Source organism: Crocodylus siamensis, chromosome 10 (assembly GCF_052110815.1).
Source record: "Crocodylus siamensis isolate JL-2025a chromosome 10, ASM5211081v1, whole genome shotgun sequence".
Lineage (NCBI taxonomy): Eukaryota > Metazoa > Chordata > Crocodylia > Crocodylidae > Crocodylus > Crocodylus siamensis.
This window is the reverse complement of record NC_143404.1, coordinates 8,607,683-8,629,078: the sequence shown is the minus strand read 5'-3', so window position 1 is coordinate 8,629,078 and position 21,396 is coordinate 8,607,683. Positions and strand designations below refer to the sequence as shown.

At 46.6% G+C, this 21,396-nt stretch overlaps 1 protein-coding gene across 3 annotated transcripts in view; it reads left to right on the top strand.

The window, feature by feature from the left end:
* SLC25A48 (solute carrier family 25 member 48) overlaps positions 1–18,311 on the top strand; it is a 148,131-nt gene extending 129,820 nt beyond the window's left edge. For all 3 annotated transcript variants that reach the window (XM_090064884.1, XM_090064883.1, XM_090064882.1), the window contains 3 exons: positions 3,954–4,087; positions 13,158–13,287; positions 14,463–18,311. In XM_090064884.1, the coding sequence (XP_089921010.1) occupies positions 3,954–4,087; positions 13,158–13,280 (257 nt within the window). In that variant the 3' untranslated portion in view covers positions 13,281–13,287; positions 14,463–18,311. The remainder of the gene's footprint in view (positions 1–3,953; positions 4,088–13,157; positions 13,288–14,462) is intronic.
* Positions 18,312–21,396: the final 3,085 nt, after the last annotated feature.

Here is a 21,396-nt window from a genome sequence, read left to right as displayed (position 1 = left end):
TGGAGGCTCAAACCTGTGTCTTCTGTTTGCATTGGCCACTAAGACTTTTATACATAGATGTAGGTATACAAACTGCCCCTTAAACTAGCTATTAGTTTATTTATCGTTCCGAAATCCCAGGACTCTAACTGAAGACTGGGTAGCCAATTACAACACACTGGCTCTGTTTCTCTTGCAAATGTACAGAGCACTAGCTAGTCTGAACAGCTTCTCTAGTATGTCATAACACTGGCACAGCTCCAGCCACACTCACTGTCATGCACTACCTCCCCCATTGCTCTTAATCACACACACAGCCACTGCCATGAAGAAACACCAGGTTAATTATGACATGGAATCAATAGGCATGAGGCTTTGCAAACCGTTAAATCTTGCGGCTTTGGAAATAACATTGCATACTGAAAGAAAATGGAAGCAAGTCTAGGATGAGATTTTCTGCACCTAAATTAATATCCCAAGTGTGTGGAAGACCTCAGTGAAATGATAGATATACCGCTGACCTTTACAACCAGGTAGAACATCCCCTCCAACTGCAGTCATAGACACTCCTGTAAGTATTACGCATGCATATCAGTTTCTGTCAAGGAATGGTATCCTTTTTAAATCCAGTTCACATGTAATAAAAGTACTACCTCATTCATCACTCCCTTTCCCATTATAACCACATGAGTGCAGTCACAGTTTCATAGCTGTTAGGGGCTAGAAGGGACCTTACAGATCATTGGGTCCAGCCCCCCTGCACTTGGGCATGAAAGACCTGCTGGGATAAGATAACCACAGCAAGATGGGCATCAAGACTTTTTTTGAAGACCACCAGGGTGGATGACTGTACCACTTCAGGGGGGGAGCCTGTTCCAAACCCTCAACACCCAACTTGTAAAGATTTTCCTAATGTCTAGCCTGAAGCTATACCTTCTTTCAGTTTGTGCCGGTTATTTCTTGTCCTCCCCTGGGGGGCCTTAGAGGGGACTTGGTGGCAACCTATAAATATATGAAGGGTGTACATCAGGGCTTGGGGGAGCATCTATTCACTGAGTCTTCTCCAGGTTGAACAGTCCCAAGTCTTTCAGCCTCTTCTTGTATGACCTGGTCTCTAGGCCTCTAATTATGTGTGTGGCCCTCCTTTAGACTCTCACACTTCTCCACATCCTTCTTGAAGTGCAGTGCCTAGAACTGGATGCAGTTCACCAGCCGTGGTCTCACCATGGCTGAGTAGAGTGGCAGGATGATATCCTTTGCCTTGCTTGAGATGCCTCGGTGGATGCATGACAGTGTTTGATTAGCTCTTCCACCTACGGCATCACGTTGGTGGCTCATGTTCATTTTGTCAGTCATGACACCCAGGTCTTGTTCAGTTGTGGTGCTGGCGAACGTAGCACTGCCAAGCCTGTAAGGATGTTGTGAATTATTTCTCCCCAGATGGAGCACTTTACATTTCTCCATTTTAAATGACATCAGGTTGGGGTCTGCCCACCTCACGAGCCTGTCCAGTCAGCCTGTATTCCCAATCTGTCTTTGAGGGTGGCCACGCTCCCCCACAGTTTGGTGCTGTCAGTAAACTTTGCCTGTTCACTTATAATATCTGAATCCAAATCATTGATGAACACGTTGAAGATCACTGGTCCAAGTACTGATCCCTGAGGGATGCCACTAGTCACCTTCCACCATGATGACTTATTTGCATTGATCAATACCCTTTGGGTCCTACCACAGAGCCAGTTACCTAGTCACCAGAATGTAAAGTACTTGAGGCCTCACTTTCCCAGTTTAACCATGAGGACATCGTCAGAGACTAGGTCAAAGGCCCTTTTGAAGTCCAAGTATATGACATTTAACCTCATTTCTCCTACCCAGGTGGTGAGTTACACGATCATAGAAGGAAATGAGGTTGGTCTGGCACGACTTGCTCGTAATGAAGACATGTTGGCTGTCTTTCAGAATACTGCCTTCAGTTAGCCTGTATGCAATGTATTCTTTGATAATTTTCTCCAGGATTTTACCAGGGATTGAGGTCAAACTGATCGGCTTGTTTCCTGGGCCCTCCCTTTTCCCCTTCGTAAAGACAGGTACCACACAGTGGCCTTTTCCCAGTCTTCTGGGACCTCTCCCAAGTGCCATGAGTCTTCACATAACTTTTCCATCAGTCATGCGATGTCTGCAAGTTCTTTTAGCGCTCGTGGGTGTAGTTCATCTGGTCCTGCTGACTTGAAGATATTTAGCTTTCGCAGGTATTCCCTCACAAGATCTATGTCAACTAAGGGAAGGTGGTCACCTCCACCACGATCATCCTGTATCCTGTCAAGGAGGCTATAACACCCTTGGCCTGGTGGAATACCGATGTGATGCATTCATTCAAGAGTTTAGTTTTGTCCTGAGTGTCAGTTATCAGCCATCTCATTTCATTTATTGGGGCCTTATGGTCCCCTTGTTCTTTTTTGACTACCTACATATCTAAAGAAGGACTTTTTATTGTTCTTGATTCTGGTTGCCAATTTGTATTAGGTACGTGCTTTTGCTGTCCTGATCTCCTCTCTACAGGTATGGGCTGTTGCTGAATACTTCTCTTTTGGTAGCTATTCCTGACTTGCATCCCTTGTAGGCTTCTTGTTTAAATTTCAGGAGGTCCATAACTTCCCTGTTGAGCCAACCAAGTCTCCCAGCTCTTTTGCTGTATTTCTTCCAAAAGGGAATGGACTTTGAACTTTTAGATTGCTTCCTTGAGGAATGACCACTCTTCTTGCACTCCCTTCTTCAACCATGGTCCCACAGGGCCTCATCAACCAACGTTCTGAGTTTGTGGAAATTAGCTTTTCTAAAATCAGGCCTATTTCCATGACTTATGATGAATGGAGAAAGTGATCATCTCATGGTCACTGTCGTCCAGTTTCCCTTCAATCCTCAGGTTGCTCACTAGATCATCCTGTTTGGCCAGAACCAAGTCTAGGAGTGCCTTGTCCCTGGTTGGCCTGTAGACTTCCTGAGTTAGAGCTCCTCAATGGAAGTGAGGAAGCTTTGTAAACAATCAGATCTAGCTGAGCGATCCTCCTATAAGATGTTTAGGTAGTTGAAGTCACTCATGGTGACCATGCTTTGAGAGTGTGCAGCCTCTGCCAGTTCTCTAGAGAATTCTTGGTTGAGTCATTCCTCTTAGTTCAGAGGTCTGTAATTAGATTCCTAAACAAATTGCTTCTAAAGCTGCTCTTTTGCCAGGCATTTAACTTTTAACTTTACTGATTCATAGTTTCTAGTTTCCTATCATGGGCATTTGCAAGTTGTTCTTCATGGCAACACTCTGGAATGTGGGTACATTTTGTAGACTGGGGAGCATAGGTGGTGTGTTAAGAACAGTCTTCCTTCACAAGGGACACCTCTTAGATTCTCAATCATGGACATGGCAGCACCTTCTACACTCTGGGGTCCTTCCTGATCTGTGTATGGTTACCTGCCTTGTCTTCTACTTGCATTATAGTAAAATCCAGTTCTGCAATGCTTTCTCCAAATATGAGCGACTGGTGCTTCCCGAGTCTGGGGGGGCACCAGATTGCTGATGGTGGGGGGTTCCCCAGGGCCAGATCGCTGTCTGTTGGCACTTCCGGTTTTGTGGCTAGCACTTCCAGGGGGTGCATGGCTGATCTCAGGGGGTGTATGTGCACCCCCTCTGCGTTACCAATGCCTCCAGATATTGTGCATTATCTCCAGAAACAGCATTTCTGGTGTAGAAACAGTATGTTTTCCACTCATTTCAGCATATTCATCCTTTTTTAGAAGTACCATCAACCCGATGAAAGAAGTGAGTGGTAAATTAGTAGGCATATCAGGCTGGGGTTCAATGAGGAGTATGAATAGGTATGCACCAATAGAGAGTATGTTATTACCTAGATGTCTCCAATCATAATCAATGCTCCATTGTATTATTTCACTATAAGGGAAGAATTCCCCTTTTTCCTTTCTAGGAGCAATCTCCTGGGGGACTGCTACTCCAATGGATGTTGTGAAAAGTCGACTTCAAGCAGATGGGGTTCATTTAAACAAGTACAAAGGGGTCATTGACTGCATCTCCCAGAGCTACCACAATGAGGGCTTAAAAGTAAGTAGCACTGCTAGAAAACCTTTGTAATAGGCATTACTCCTCCATGAGAAAAATGATAGCTCTCATTATCCGAACTGCAGAGGGATGATAGTAGATCATCAAAGTCAGTACAATTAATTATAATCAAGTCATAATAATGATCATGATTACAGGCCTGAGAGAAACAAAGATTAGAATGATTTAGGGCCAGGTTATACCATGTTATTGGCACACTTTACACTATTAAAATCAGTGAGGTTAATTGAAGCTGCTTATAATGAATTAAGAGCTGGCCCATAGGGATTGTTTCCTATAAAAGGGAGGATCAAGTACTTCCCCTATGAAAGTCGATGGGAACCTTGCCTCAGTTATTCATCAATAAGAGATGATGAGTCTAATCTTCTGCTGCCCTAGACTGGAGAAATATACTACAACAGAACCTGTAGAAAAATCTATGGAGCAAGACCTGCAGGGAGCTTTGGTTAACTGACTGTGGGTTTTTTAGGGCAAACCAAAGGAGAGGAGCACTGCTCAGAGATGGCAAAGCCTGGTGTGGATGCTTATCAGACACAGGAAAGAGGGTTGTTGATGCTGGATATAGTGGATTTGCAGAACAGCAACAGGAGGTATAAAGTAGCTGTGTGGCCCTTTGCTCATTCAGCACTCTGGTATATTCATCCTTAATATTAAAATTCACAGCATATTGTCTTTCCCTACATATCTTAAGTGATAGGTCATTTGTGCTGAGCTGAGCTCCTTTATAACTATTGACAAGAAGTGTGTCTTCATAAAAAGTCAGTGCCTCAAAGAAACACTCAAGATTTGCCACCTTGTATTACACTGCAAATTACTTGAAATCTTATGGTACTGAATTGTGCATTTCAGCAGCATGAACTATACTTAATTATTTAATTCTTGATGTTGCTGTACTTAAGTGTTCTGGTTTTCAAAGAATATGTATCTTACTTTAAATGATGGATTCCCTTGTATGAGACCCAGATCTTTAATCTTCCCTTAGGCAAAAGACCTATAGACAGCTGTGGGAGTGCTGCTTTTGTAAGGATTGAGGAGTCAATTTGATATAAACATTTTGGTCTTCACTTCTGTTCTAAAATTCAGTAGTCTTGATTTTGCTGTTAGCTGTAAGTCATGTATTTAATAGCATGAATATGTTAGAAGCAGACAAATTTGTAATACTCAGGAAAACATAATTTTCTAAATGGTTAAATGGAAATTTCCTAGAATTGAGTTTGCATTTGACTCTTGTGCAGTGAGTGTAATGCAACAGTGTTATGTTAGACGGTGGAATTTTTTTAAAAGGATCTGAGTGAGCAGTAGGAGTAAACAGTGTTAATAATACAACGAACCCTTTTTCACTTTCCATAAAGCACTTTACTGTTCAGGCAGTGAAAGAATGCAGCCTCTTTCACTCTCTGAAATGCTAACAGCAGTTCAAAATATGTCCAAAATTATAAGATGTGAATAGCTAAATCCATATTTATCCTTTTTAATAAATGGGAGGATTAAATAGGGTCTTAAGAAACTGATGTCCGAAAAGCAAATTTGAAAGTGTTGGTCCAGAACAAATACTGCTGCTGAGTTTGTTCGAGTCATGTGAGCTATTTGTCAATAAGGGGGGAGAATGACTCCAGGTTTTCCTTCTGATTGGAAATTGTTTTGTGACCATAGAAGAGAACTCCCAGGTTCATTTCATAGACATCAGGGCTGGAAGGGACCTCGGGAGATCATCGAGTCCAGCCCCCTGCCCAAAGGGCAGGAAGTCAGCTGGGGTCATAGGATCCCAGCAAGATAAGCATCCAATTTACTCTTGAAGGTGTTCAATGTAGGTGCTTGAACCACCTCCGCTGGCAGGCTGTTCCAGACCTTGGGGGCTCGGACAATAAAGAAATTCTTCCTTATGTCCAGCCTGAAACAGTCTTGCAGGAGTTTGTGACCGTTCGACCTCGTCATCCCTTGGGGCGCTCTGGTGAACAGACGTTCCCCCAGATCCTGGTGGTCACCCCTGATAAACTTATAGGTGGCCATCAGATCACCCCTGAGCCTGCGCTTTTCCAGGCTAAAGAGTCCTATGGCTTTCAGCCTGTCATCGTAAGATCTGTTTTCCTGACCTCTGATCATGCGCGTGGCTCTCCTCTGGACTCTCTCAAGCTTCTCCACATCCTTTTTGAATTGTGGAGCCCAAAACTGGACGCAGTACTCCAGCTGCGGCCTCACCAAGGCCGAGTTCAAGGGGAGAATGACGTCCCGGGATTTGCTTGAGAAGCATCTATGGATGCAAGCCAGCGTTTTGGTTGCTTTACTAGCTGCAGCATTGCATTGGAGGCTCATGTTCATCTTGTGGTCAATGATGACCCCCAAGTCTTTTTCTTCTGTAGTGCTATCCAACGTAGCGCTGCCGAGCCTATAAGGATGCTGCAGGTTTTTCCTCCCAAGGTGGAGAACCTTGCATTTTTCGGTGTTAAACACCATGAGGTTCTCGTCTGCCCATTTGCTGAGCTTGTCCAGGTCAGCCTGGATCACCCGCCTATCTTCTGGCGTGGATGCTTTGCCCCAAAGTTTGGTGTCATCGGCGAACTTGGCCAGTCCACTCCTGACTCCAATGTCCACATCATTAATGAAGATGTTGAACAGGATGGGTCCCAGGACAGAGCCTTGAGGGACCCCACTGGTCACAGGGCACCACGATGAGTGACTGCCATCAATCACAACACTCTGGGTCCGACCACAGAGCCAGTTTCCCAGCCAGCGGATCGTGGTGGAGTCAACGCCACAACTGGCCAGTTTGGCCAAGAGGTGATCATGGGATACCAGAACAAAAGCTTTTTTGAAGTCAAGATATATGACATCAATCTCTTCTCCCTTGTCCAGGTGATAGGTCACCTGGTCATAGAAGGAAATGAGATTGGCAAACAAGACCTACCCGCAACAAACCCGTGCTGGCTGTCCCTTAGGATGTTAGCCTGGGCCAGTCCCTCAAGGATGGCCTCCTTAATAAACTTTTCTAAGATCTTCCCCAGGATAGAAGTCAGGCTAATGGGCCTGTAGTTAGCCGGATCCACTCTCCTCCCTTTTTTGATGATCGGCACCACATTGGCCTTCTTCCAGTCTTCGGGCACTACACCAGAGCGCCAGGAGTTTTCAAAGATCCGTGCCAGGGGCTGGGCTATGACGCTCGCCAGCTCCTTGAGTACCCTGGGGTGCAGATTGTCAGGGCTGGCTGACTTGAAGGTATCCAGCTTCTCAAGGTGTTCCTTCACGAGGTCAGCATTGATGGAGGGTAGGGGATTCCCCTCACCCAGATTTCCCTGTCCCATAGCAGGCATGGGCGCCCCATGGGACTGATGAAAGACTGACGCAAAGTACCTATTTAATAGGTTGGCTTTTTCCTGGGCGTCAGTTGTCAGTTGCCCCATCTGGTTTAGCAGGGGTCCAGCGTTGCCCTTGCTTTTCCTCTGGCTCCCCACATACCTGAAAAAGGACTTTTTGTTGTCCTTGATGCCTGAAGCTAGTTGGAGTTCAGTTGCAGGCTTGGCTTTCCTGGTTTGGTCCCTGCAGGACCGGACCAGCGCGGAGTAATCCTCTTTGGAGGTGAATCCCGTATTTTAGGAATGGCATGTCCTGGACTAGATGACCCTTGAGGTCCCTTCTACCCTTCTGGTTTTGTGATTCTGCTTGGACTGAGATGGAACATTTCAGAGATGTTTGGGCTGCAAGGGACCCCAGAGGATCATTGAGTCCAGCCCTCTGCCCCAGGGGCAGGAAGGCAGCAGGGATCATAGGATCCCAGCAAGATAAGCATTCGAATGTGTTTTAAAGGCGTTCAAAGTGGGTGCTTGAACCGCCTCCGACGGCAGTCTATTCCAAACCTTGGGGGCTTGGACAGTAAAGAAGTTTTTTCTTATGTCCAGCCTGAATTGGTCGTGACGGAGTTTGTGACCATTCGATCTTGTCATCCCTTGGGGCGCTCTGGTGAACAGACATTCCCCCAGATCCTGATGAGCACCCCTGATAAACTTATGGGTGGCCACCCATTCACCCCTGAGCCTGCGTTTTTCCAGGCGGAAGAGTCCCATGGCGCTCAGCCTCTCATCATAAGGTCTGTTTTCCTGACCTCTGATCATGCGCGTGGCTCTCCTCTGGACTCTCTCAAGCTTCTCCACATCCTTTTTGAATTGTGGAGCCCAAAACTGGACGCAGTACTCCAGCTGCGGCCTCACCAAGGCCAAGTACAAGGGGAGAATGACGTCCCGGGATTTTCTTGAGAAGCATCTATGGATGCAAGCCAGCATTTTGCTCTCTTTACTACCTGCAGCATCACATTGCAGGCTCATGTTCATCTTGTGGTCAATCATGACCCCCAAATCCGTTTCATCTGTAGTGCTAACCAGCATAGCACTGCCAAGCCTATAAGCATACTGCAGGTTTTTCCTCCCAAGGTGGAGGAAAACCTTGCATTTTTCGGTGTTGAACACCATCAGGTTCTCATCCACCCACTTCATGAGCCTGTCAAGATCTGCCTGGATCACCTTCAGGTCCTAGGGTGTGGGTGCTTTACCCCAGAGTTTGGTGTTATCGGCAAACTTGGCCAGTCTGCTTCTGACACCAATGTCCACATCATTGATGAAGATGTTAAATAGTATAGGCCTTAACACAGAGCCCTGAGGGACCTCACTGGTGACCACGCACCAAGACGATTGGCTTCCATCAACTACCACCCTCTGGGTCCTACCGCAGAGCCAATTCACCAGCCAGCAGACAGTGGTGAGGTTGAGGCCACAGTTAGCCAGTTTTGCCGAGAGGTGATTATGGGATACCAGATCGAAGGCTTTTTTAAAGTCAAGATATACAACATCAATCTCTTCTCCCTTGTCCAGGTGATAGGTTACTTGGTCATAAAAGGAAATGAGATTGGTCAAGCAAGACCTACCCACAACAAACCTGTGCTGGGTATCCCTTAGGATATTGCCTTCAGCCAGTCTGTTAAGGATGGCCTCTTTGATAATCTTTTCCAAGACTTTTCCCAGGATAGAGGTCAGTTTGATGGGCTTGTAGTTTGCTGGATCTACTTCCCTCCCTTCCTTGAAGATCGATAGGCACGACATTGGCCCTCTTCCAATCTTTGGGCATTTCACCAGAGTGCCAAGAGCTCTCAAAGATCTGTGCCAGGGGCTTAGCTACGATGCTTGCCAGCTCCTGGAGTACCCTTGGATGTAACGCGTCAGGGTCGGCTGACTTCAAGGTATCCACCCTGTCAAGGTCAGCTTCGATGGAGGGCAAGGAATCTCCCTCACCCAGGCCTCCCTGACCCACAGTGGGCAAGGATGTCCTATGGGACTGGTGAAAAACTGACACAAAGTACCCATTTAGCAAGTTCACTTTCTCCTGGGCATCGGTTGTCAACTGCCCCATCTGGTTTAACAGGGGTCCAATGTTGCCCTTGCTTTTCCTCCAGCTCCCCACGTATCTAAAAAGGGACTTTTTATTGTCCTTGATATTTGTAGCTAGCTGGAGTTCCATTGCAGCATTGGCTTTCCTGGTTTGCTCTCTGCAGGTCTGGACCAGAGCAGAGTATTCCTCCTTGGTGGTGGTTCCAGTCCTCCATCCTTCGTAGGTCTGTCTCTTTAGATGCAGGAGGTCCACCAGTTCCCAGGAGAGCCAAGGGGGCTGCTGTGCCCTTTTGCTGCCTTTCCTCCAAGACGGGATAGACTTTGCTTGTGCATCCAGGATTGTTCCCTTGAGGAGCAACCACTTGTCCTGAACTCCCCTCTCCTTTGGGTTGTGGCCCTTTTAGCCTCCTTAGCTTGTCAAAGTCAGCTTTCCTGAAGTTGAGAACTTCTGTATTACTGACTTGCCAGCTTTATGGCAGATGGTGAAGGTGATCAGCTCATGATCACTGTCACCCAGCTTCCCTTTGATCATTAGGTCACTGATTAGGACATCCCTGGTTGCCAGTACAAGGCCGAGCAGTGCTTTACCTCTTGTTGGCCCGTAGACTTCCTGTGTCATAGATTTCATAGACATCAGGGCTGGAAGGGACCTTGGGAGATCGAGTCCAGCCCCCTGCCCAAAGGGCAGGAAGTCAGCTGGGGTCATAGGATCCCAGCAAGATAAGCATCCAATTTACTCTTGAAGGTGTTCAATGTAGGTGCTTGAACCACCTCCGATGGCAGGCTGTTCCAGACCTTGGGGGCTCGGACAGTAAAGAAATTCTTCCTTATGTCCAGCCTGAAACGGTCTTGCAGGAGTTTGTGACGTTATCCACGCATGAGAAAGCTTTGTGCCCGCTTGGATTTGGCTGAGCGCTCCTGTCATGAGATGTCTGGGTAGTTAGTCTCCCATGCCAACCATACACTGGGAGCATGAGGCGTCAGTCAATTCCCTAGTGAACTCCTGGTCAAGGTCTTGACCCTGGGTAGGTGGTCTGTAGTAGACTCCCACCATAGTATCCCCTGGGCCATGTTCCCCATGTATTTTAACCCAGAGGATTTCAACTAGTCCACCGTGAGTGCCAATGTTGGCTTGTAGGGCTTTCCTTGACAGAGAGAGCTATGCCCCTGCCCCTTTTGTCCACTCCATCTCTCCTGTACAGGGTATAGCCATCTATACCTGTGGCCCAGTCATGGCTGGAGTCCCACCAGGTCTTCGTTATCCCTATGACATCACAGTTATTTGCATTTAGCAGGAGGACAAGTTCCTCCTGTTTATTCTCCAAGCTCCTGGCATTTGTGTATAGGCATGCAAGTGTCCCCATGGGGGCCCTTGTCTTGCCTACATTTTGTTCCAGGGCTGGGGTGGGATGCCTTGGCCTGCTGGCTTTGCAAGGGTTGCTCAGTAGGCCAGCTGTGGCAGTAGTCCCCCCATCCCTCAGTGGGCTTAGTTTTAAAGTCTGGTGGAGCAGGTCAGCCAGTCTGGCTGAGAAGAGCCTCCTCCCCAGCAGAGAGAGATGGAGGCCATCTCTTCCCAGCAGCTCGCTGCTTCTCTCTCCAAAGAGCGGGCTGTGGTCATGGAAGCCAATGCCTCCCCGATTTGACACCAGCGCCACAGTCTTTGGTTGACTACCTGGATCCTCCTCTCCCCCCTCTGCCCATAGCCTGAGACTGCGAGGATCGAAGAAACTACCACCTGCACCCCCAGAGCCTTAAGCCCTGCAACCAAATCCCTGTAGCACCTCATGACCCGGCTGGGAGTGCTCTCAGCTGTGTCATTGGTGCCCACATGGATGAGAATAGGGTAGTGGTCAGTGGGCTGGAAGAGTTTAGGGATCTTCTCCACAATGTCTTAAATTCTGGCTCCCGGGAAGTAGCAAACTTCCTGGGCTAAGGGGTTGGGACAGCAGATTACCCCCTCAGTCCCCCCCATTTTGCGTTTGGTCTTGGGGAGAGTGGGGGCGGTAGCTACAGTACCGTCTGTGTTGCCTGAGGAAGCTGGAAACTCAGCAGGCTCTGCTGGGGCTGCAAGAGGTTCGTACCTGCTGCAAAGGTCCAGCGGGGCAGAGGCCTTGGTGTGGCGGGCCTTGGGACCCTTGACCACCTTGGTCCTACCCCTGGGCTGGACAGTAAGGGAGGTCCCTGAGTCCTCCCTTATCCTGGAGGGAGACCGAGGTCTACCCTCCACATCCCGGGGGAGTAGGGCCTGGCAGTAGGAGTCTATCTCCTGCCCACAGTCTCTGATGGCACACAGTCTCTGGATGGTGGCCTGGAGCTCCTCCAGCTGGCATGCCAGAGACCCCAAAAGGGAGCAGACCCCACAAGGGGAGGTGGCCATGCTTCTGGGCCCCAGAGCCTGAAAAAGTGGCAGGCAGCCCCCGCAGCTGAGAGCCAGGGGCTCTGTCTGCCCAGAGCTCGGGACCATGGGCTCCATCTGTGTGATGGTCTCTGAGGTGCCAGGGGAGGGGGCCGCAGACCCTGAGGGGACCCTCAGGGTGCGGCGCGTGCCCATCCACATCATGCCTCTGGTGCGTTGACTGTGGCTGGGACTGTTTACCCTGGGGAGACTCACAGGCAGGGCCTCGGGCCCTCCTGCTTGCCCTCCTCCACAAACTCCTGTGCTAACTCGCATGCCAGGCCTAGGAGTGTGCCTGTTTGCACGGCCTATTTGCAAGGGCAAGTAAAATGCATTTGGGCAAGTAAAATGCATGTATGTCCTGATCCAACAAAGTATGTAAATACTGGCTGGCTTAAGTCAGAAGGACGTGCTTAATTTTTAAGGTTCTGCTCAAGTGCCTTGCTGAGTCAGGGTCTTTAAAGATGGCCCTACAGCACTGCAGATAGGTCAAGAAATGTCCCCCCTCCTAGACCAGTGTAGCTGTCCTATACCAGCTGCTCCTTGGAGGTACATTGGTGTGCACTGGGATCAGCAGAGGCTATGACTGGAGCCTGGCACACTCCACAAGTCTTTATAGCTTGCACTAAAATCTGAACGACTTCATTTCCCAGGTAGATCCAACAGAAATGTTGTGTACCTGGTGATCCAACCCCTGGAGTTTGACCACTTGATGTGCCAAGCCAAAGGGTCTTCTCCCTATAATCTTGCTTTTCATTTTATCAGTTTGTTCACTATATATAATTTGTGTAGGTATAAAAGGGAGGGAGAAATGAACAGACAAGAGAAGGTTGATCAAGAAGACTGAGATTTCCTGTTTTCTGGTCGTAAGGTTTTAAACACAACTTAGTTCATTTTTTACCCACTGAAAAATATAGAAACTTCTTGATAGCATCTCTGAGTCTGTCTTATTCTAATATACCTGTCTGAAGAGAAGTATATGGAACAGGACTCTTGGAGTCTATCAAACTTGGTATTGTATTCTTACTTTAGATGCCCATTTATGGAAATAGTAGGGTAATAATTTTCAGTAAAGAAGTTACTTTCCTCCTATTCACAGGATTCCTATGAGTGGATGGTTAAGCACACAGCTCTGTCAGTGCTGTGGTATTAGCAACCCTGAAAATGACTGGCTCGTCTCCCTTTCAAAGCTTCTAATAGTCTGATTTCTGCCACGGTTTAGCTCAGTGTGTTTCTTCTTCATAAACTATGCAACTTATTCCTTCACTATCTCTATTCTGAACAGGTCTTTTTTAGGAGCATGACAATCAATGCAGTGAGAGGATTTCCGATGAGCGCAGCCATGTTTCTTGGATATGAACTTTCACTCAAAACAATAAGAGGAGTCCAAGCTGACATCAATCCTTGACATCCAGGTCAGCTTCATGAGGACCTTCCAACACTATTAACATCAGAAAATGGAACTTCCTGTAGAAGTTATGGTTGGTGTAAAACTTCTGAGAAGCAAAATGACTATTAAAGGACCCAAATATGAATATTTAGAATCCTGTCTTTGAAAATCGAGGCCAGGGTGACTTGGTGAAAGTCACAATAGATCTCCAAAATACTTTGCTCCCTCTTTCATTCTAGGGTGCAGACAGAAGTTAGGTTGTTCACATAATCGCCCCCCGAAAGTACTTTACAGCCATGCCATGACAAGTGCTTGGCTGCAGAGTTCTTTTTAAAGTGGCCAAATGCACAACAAATTAGCCCTCATCAAATGAGAGATCAAATGAAGGAGGCCCACTTCAGAGGATATTAGGGAGTTTGTATTCCCTAAGTTGATTTGCCACACAATCAGGGCTGGACTCTGGACTGATGCAACACAGCCCTGCCCCCAGGGGTTGTCAGCAGGAAGGAAAGGTGGAGGGAGAAGTGAGCTACCAGCTAGGGTATGCCCTTCCTGAGCTGGGGGGGAGGGATCAGAACCTCCTCTCATGGCCCCCCTCCTAACCCTCCCTTCAGCTCAGGTGGGGCAAACCCCAGCGGGCAGCTTGTTTCCCTCCCCCATCCTTTCCTGCTGACAGCCCTGGAGCTGAGGTGGGGAGACGGGGCTGGGAGAGAGGGGTTGCTTCTTGGCTGCAGTAAAGTTCAATTCCACCCCCCGCCAACCCAACAGGTGAACATCTGTTGGGTTGGGGGGAGGATACTGTAAGTCATGGTGCTTTATGTAAAGTGCCATGAGTTAGAGCAGGGACCTGTGTGTCTGTCAGTACCTACAGAGTCTGATTAGTGTGAATCAGAAAGGGAAACTTGATGAGAAAAAATGCCTGCCCTGTTCTTACGCAACGTAAAGAATGATGCTCATTAAAATCCCCATTCATTGACCCTTACTCACCTCCATCAATCTCAGAGCTACAAGACTGAAGTCTAGTAAAGTATCTTAATTATCGCATCAATTTCACTCTTCTCTTCCTAAATAGAGGATCACTGCCAAAGAGCAATACTAAGAGTGTATTTGGGGAAGCAAAAATTCCAAGCCTGTTCTGCTGGGTGTGCGTGTGTGTGTGTGTGTGGTCTATTATAAATCTTTCTTTTTTTGTTTTAAAAGTGTCATCAAGAAGACCAGACCAGTGTCTTCCTTCCCTGAGCTAAATCAACGGTGTGGAACTGATGAGAGCCTCACTGGTGCTGGCATATACGATATGCTCTGAAGAGCCCCATCAACATAGTTTTCTCTCCTTTTTGTGGACCTAGTCAATGAAGAGTGAGCTACAAATCTGCACCAGCTAAATCCAAATCCAAAGAACATTCTGTTCCTGAAATCTTTCTCTCTGAAGTCCTAAAGAACCTTAACAATTAATACTGTTATCTGGTTGTGATATAGCCCTCTGCCAGTAATATGTGTTGCCAGTGAGCCAATGGTGAAACATATTTCCCCCTGACAGCATAAGTAGTCATCTGTTCCCAAAGGCTAGCAGCTGGTAACACTAGACTTAATTTTGTGTCCTTTCTATACATCATGCTCTTGACACATCATCTCCAAGAATGTAGGGCTTCTCTTTTTGTCAACAAAGATGTTTCACCTCCTTAGGTATCAAAGGAAAAATAGCTTATATCCTGTAGTTCTGCATTCCTTCCAAAACATACTTTGGATCCCAGGGACAAAAGAATTGGTGATCTATCCTTGTCTTTTGAGAACATTGTACTATATCACACCATTGCCAGAAGAGTTTGATGTGATTTCCTACAGTCTTTTCTCAAGAAAAGATTTGGAGGGCTTCAGTAACATTAGGAGGGCACAGACTGAGGGAAGTTCAGTAGGAAAGCTACGGGATGCTTACTACTGTCTCTGATTTGCTAGTGCTATTAGTCCTCGTCTTTCATGAGCACCACATTTGATACACTTTGTTCTCTGCTTTCCCAAAATTTACCTAACTTTCTTTATAGACTTCTTTTACTCTACCTCACCATACACACTGGTAGGCCATGCAAACAAATGCCAACTCCTGCAGAACTTTCATTGCTTTTGATGGAGGCTCTGGTTGAGTAGGGGCTATAGGATGAGGTCCAAAATATTTTCTCTAAAGCACTGGCCTGGCTTCAGACCTGCTGCCAGCAGAGCTAATCCCATTTACAGCAACAGGTGTCAGCATGAGATCTTAATTTGCTCTTCTGTGTCCATAGCCTCCTGTCAAGGCTTTGTGTCTTTACACTGCTGTGTCTAACTTGTAAAAATCTTCATGATGTCTTTCCTAAGGGGCAAGTTTCTGATGCAGAAAATAGAGTAGCCATGGCTGACAAATGCAAGGCTTTTGATGGTACCCATAGGTAGCAAGAGTGAAGTTGTGGGACCAAGACAGAGCGAGCAAAGGGACAGCGTGTTCTGCAAGAAGAGTTGGGAATGCCGCTGCAATATGGAAGGTGCACAGTTTGCTCAGTCCCGTCTTTAAGTTTCTCCTGTGGGAACATATAGAAAGAAAAGTAGCAACTGTAACTCAGAGTGCTGAGGGAATTAGCAGAGGTGATTGCGGGACCCCTGACACAGCTTTACGACCACTCGTGCTGCTCTGGCCAGGTGCCAGAAGACTGGAAAAGGGCCAATGTGGTCCCCATTTTCAAAAAAGGGAGGAAGGAGGACCCAGGAAACTACAGGCCCATTAGTCTTACCTCAGTCCTGGGGAAGCTCTTTGAGAAAATTATCCAGGTGCACATCTGCGAGGGGCAAGCAGGGGAGTGGTTGCCCCTAAGCATACAACATGAGTTCATTAGAGGCTGCTCCTGTCAGACCAACCTGGTGGCCTTCTATGACCAGGTCACAAAATCCTTGGACGCAGGTGTCGTGGTGGACGTAGTCCTTCTGGACTTTAGGAAGGCCTTCGACACTGTCCCTCACCCCATTCTCATTAAAAAATTAGGAGATTGTGGTGTTGATGCCTACACAGTGAGATGGGTTGCCAATTGGCTGGAGGGCCACACCCAGAGAGTAGTGGTGGATGGGTCATTTTCCACCTGGAGGGATGTGGACAGTGGGGTACCCCAGGGCTCGGTCCTTGGGCCCCCACTGTTCAGCATCTTCATCAGCGACTTGGACGAGGGGGTGAAAAGCACCTTGTTCAAATTCACAGATGACACTAAGATGTGGGGCGAAGTGGGCACGCTAGAAGCGAGGGACAGGCTGCAATCTGATCTGGACAGGTTACAGGGGTGGGCGGATGAGAATAAGACGGGATTCAATACTGACAAGTGCAAGGTACTGCACCTAGGGGGAGAGAATCAGCAGCATACCTACAGGCTGGGGACTCCCCTGTCATCAGCACAGAGGCAGAAAAGGATCCTGGAGTCATTATAGACTCCAAGATGGACATGGGCTGCCAATGTGGGGATGCAGTCAGGAAGGCTAACTGCACCTTATCATGCATCCACAGATGCATCATGAGCAGGTCCAAGGAGGTGATCCTCCCCCTCTATATGACGTTGGTCAGGCTGCAGTTGGAGTATTGCATCCAGTTCTGGTTGCCTTCAGGAGGGATGTGGACAACATCCAGAGGGTCCAGAGGAGGCCACTTGCATGATCGGGGGCAACAGGACAGGCCCTACGAGGAGAGGCGACGGGACCTGAACCTGTTCAGTCTCCACAAGGGAAGGCTAAGAGGGGATCTGGTGGCCATCTATAAACTGGCCAGGGGAGACCAGCAGGCAATGGGAGAGTCCCTGTTCCCCCGAGCACTACCGGGAGTAACAAGGAATAACAGCCATAAGTTGACGGAGAGTACATTCAGGCTGGATATCAGGAGGCACTACTTCACAGTCAGGGTGGCTAGGATCTGGAACCAACTTCCAAGAGAAGTGGTGCTTACTCCTACCCTGGGGTTCTTCAAAAGGAGGCTAGACGGACACCTTGCCGGGATCATTTGACCCCAGCATTCTTTCCTACCCATGGCAGGGGGTTGGACTTGATGATCTGCTCAGGTCCCTTCCAACTCTACCAACTATGAAACTACAAGCGTTTCTTCCATAAGATGTTCTCCAGGCAGTGTGGGAAGGGAGTAGAGTAGCAGCCAGGAGACTGCTCCATTCTCCTCCATGGAACTGGAAGGAAGAAATAGGGAGGTGACGTTTCCCTTCCTCTAATACTGAAGGGTAGTGCCTGGGTGCAGGATCAGAAGCTTCCCCCAAAAAACAGAAAGCAGTTCTTAGAAACATAGATTTGAGGAGGCTTCCTCTATCACAGGAGTCTGGATTAGATCTCTTCTTGAATGGAAACGGGACCAAGAGACTTTTTCTATCACGGGACCTAAAGAGCCATAGGAGCAAGGCCTATGGCTTCCTCAGTCTCAGAACCTGAGAAGTTGCAAAATTAGGCTGATAGCATGGGTAACAGATTCATAAGGTCTTCTGGGTGTGGTGTTTACTGCTCCTGATAATAACAAGTAATCACTTTTCCAAAAATGAATGACAAGAATGCATGTACCCTCTCAGCACAAGTACTTAGGTTTATTGGTTACTATTAGAAAGTCATTCTCCACATTTATTGCACACAACTTTTTCTTTTCTAAGTATATATCACATGACCCCAGCTAGAATTGGGGATATTATTTCTTCAGTGCTAAAAAGCTTATATGTAACTTATCTGCCTATTTTATGTAAAATAATTTAAAATAGAATGGCATGTGAGGATTTGCAATGGCCTGTGGGTGGTTCTTCCCTGCAGGACATCTCTGCCTTTTAGTCAACCAGACTTCGGTGTTAACAAGGGTCTGGATCTTGCACCATTGAAGTCCAATGGGAGCTTTGCAGTTGACTTCACAGAGCAAAGAACATGCTTCTCACTGTCACTACATATGAACATGCCCATTTTCTCCAGAGGAAGTATTTTTTCACCATCAGTCTGGTTAAGCATCCATGTGGCTGAGGCCACTTTCACTCAAGGATCCCAATAAAACTTTCACACTACTTACAGGACCTCTTCTTCTCTTTTTGTTGCTGTCCTACAAGATTTCTCTTTTGTCTCCTTTACTTCACTCCTTAGAATTCAATATTGTAGTAATGTCACTGGCCATTGGTAGACATGCTCATCATTTTCAAAACCGTGTTAACTGATTCACATCACACAGTTCAAATTAAATTTCAACTCGAATTAAGGGTTGACAGATGATCATTGACCCATCAGCCCCTTAACAGGTCCAACTCACAGTCTCTGTGCGTAGGCTTATGTACTCAGCATTGTAGTTGGAAATAATTAGGAGGCAATAATAAGCCTTTTAAAGCACTGCTACATTGTTGCAAACCTACTGACAATTACCTAAAGTGCTGTTCAAGAAGCAGTGACGGGTTCAATTGGCCTGAATGTTGATGACCATCTCAGCGAATGTGTTGTGGGCATGGGGGGAGGGGGCTGGCCCTCTTCACAGACCAGTAGCCCACGCACTTGGGCAGGGCTGGCGGGCTTCCTTAGTCAGGATAATGATATTTAATCATGGTGAGGTGGTGTTGGCACATTTGTCTTTGTAAAGGTGTTACTTCATTCCTGGTAGCTTCTGTTGTGTTGCAAAAACCCAATTTATTTTTCCTTGCAAGGATTGATATTTGCAATGCTTATCTGCCAAGTTCCTAAGGACTGTTTTTCCTAAACGCAACGCTGTATATACATGTTAATACAGTTTAAATTGCCTAGTTCAGACTGCCCTAGCCTGCGGTAACTTTAATCCTCATTCAGTGATCATTAGTTAATTTGGACTACAGGCATCCATCTGCATATAATGATGGCTGTAGTCCAGATTAAACCTCAAAACAATGTAACATCTATAAACAACCGCGATGACCAAACAGGGCTAGATGTGGTTGCCACCCAGTGCTGCTCTAGGATTGGATGCAGAAGACCAGCCCCTATTTGAGAAACACTGGCCTAAATATTAACCCAACATTGAAAGCAGCAGGAGTGCACAGAAGACTGTCCTGTATTAACATTTATGCACAAGCTTACACATTAACAAGCTCTGACACTGTCAGTAAACTGCATTTTGGAAAGCAAAGCCTAAACAGGCTCTTTCTTTAACTATTTTTAGGGCAATCTTTTCATGGGGATAACAAAAATGCCACGAAAAGGAAAACACTAAGAACAAACCAAACAAAAAAATCCACTTGCTTAGATATAATCTAAGAAAAAATTGACACGATAAATGTGTGTAAAATGGTTCATGGCAATATGCAGATAACTTGTTCACTCCAGTAGAGTGGCTGCACATCTACGGATGTGGGTTTTCTGTGAAAATGCAAATAGTTGCATTAAGAGTAGTAACCAGCAGGGGGCACTGTTGTAAAGAGCTTTGCAATGACAGAAGTCAGAAATCATACAATGCTCCTTGACATCTGCAGCGCTATTACCTCTGTCCGTAATGCTTAGGAGTTTATCTTAATGCATGATGAGAACCTGAGGCTGCCTGGCTCCCTTCCACAGGATGATCTATCCCACTCCCAAGGTTCTCCCAGGGATACCCTGCTACTGGATGAGGGGGATGTTGAATGAATGAGTGAATGAGGAATTGGGCCATGTTTTAGTGAGGGTTACACTCCTGGAATCAGCCATGCTGGAGGAAAGGGGCCTTTTAAAGCCTGATGGGTTGTCTCCTCCAGGACGGGTGAAATAATAAGTCTTTAGTCACACATGCATGGGTAAGTAAATGGATCATTAATTAAGTAATGAAACAATCTCCAAACTCAAATGGTGGAGGTTGTTTAGCCTAGGACACTGCTTCACTGAGATGCATCGGGGATATTGTAAGGTAAAATTTTGATCCTAAGAAGCATTTAAGCATGCACTTAGTTTTATGCCTAGATAGTTCTGTTTGCCTGAATCTGAGCCTCTGGGGGGATAGCTTGAAGGACCTTGAAACAGAACCTCGCTATAGGTTATTGTTGTATTACAACGCTCTAAAGTTGCTCAATGATGAGCCTTCGAAAACCTATATTCTTATGACACTTTTTTTCCACACTGCATGTGTATGTACTGGCTGGAAGGGAACCATGGGATTCCCATTTTTATTGGTGTGTGCTACTGGGAGTAATTCGAGTAAGTCTGAGATGGATCTTACTGTGCTTGCTTGGATAAAACTCCCATGTATGTGGACGTCTGCAGAAATGGTTCATCAAGTGTAAAGGCATATTAATGCTGAGAGGTAAGGAGGAGAGGAATTCTGATAATAGGAGAGAAAAGAGGTGAGACACAATGTAAAAAGGTGAAAGCACTGGCCACAGGGTGGCACCATAGCCTACAGAAACAAAGAGGAAAAGACGACTTACTGCTATCCAAGGAAACATGGTAATGTTGGAGACAGTTGTCAAGAATATACTTCACATTTTAGTTCACTTGGAACTCCGCCATCCTTCATTCAGCACTCCATCCAGGTTTGCATAAAACTCAGCACTAATTTGCCTGAGACATACATGTTCTTAGCCATACAGCTGCAGACACAAGATTAATATTTTGACTCACTTCATTTGAGTACATAATAAAACCACAAAGAAGGCAGGGATGTATAAAGACAGTCTTGTGCATGCTTGCTGCTCAGACTCTGGGGGAGGAGGGAACTCTTGCCTACCACGCAGAAGGTCAGGTATTGATTTCCAGCTGGTTCAGTCATGCTGTGATGGTCTTGATACAAAAGTTAGGAAGTGGCTTTCCATGATCTGGTTGTACAGACTAGACTAGGTAATAACAAGCATCCCCCCCGGCCTTAAAATCTAGGCAAACAAAGAGGATGCAAATACATTTTTTTCATTGTTTAAGTTAACAACCTCTTATAGAAGCGGGACATTGCCTGCTGTGGTTCCCCTGCTTTACCTGGGGCAGGTTAGGCTGTTGTGTTGCATCAGGTTTGACACTTTTTAATAAGATTTTAGATTACTAATGTTATTAGATTGGTTTCTACAGGGATGACCCTGCCTCAGGCAGGGAGTTGGACTATATGACCTCAGAGGGTCCCTTTCAGCCCTACATTTTTATACTTCCTATGATTTCTATTAGTATTAGAGTAGTATGTTTG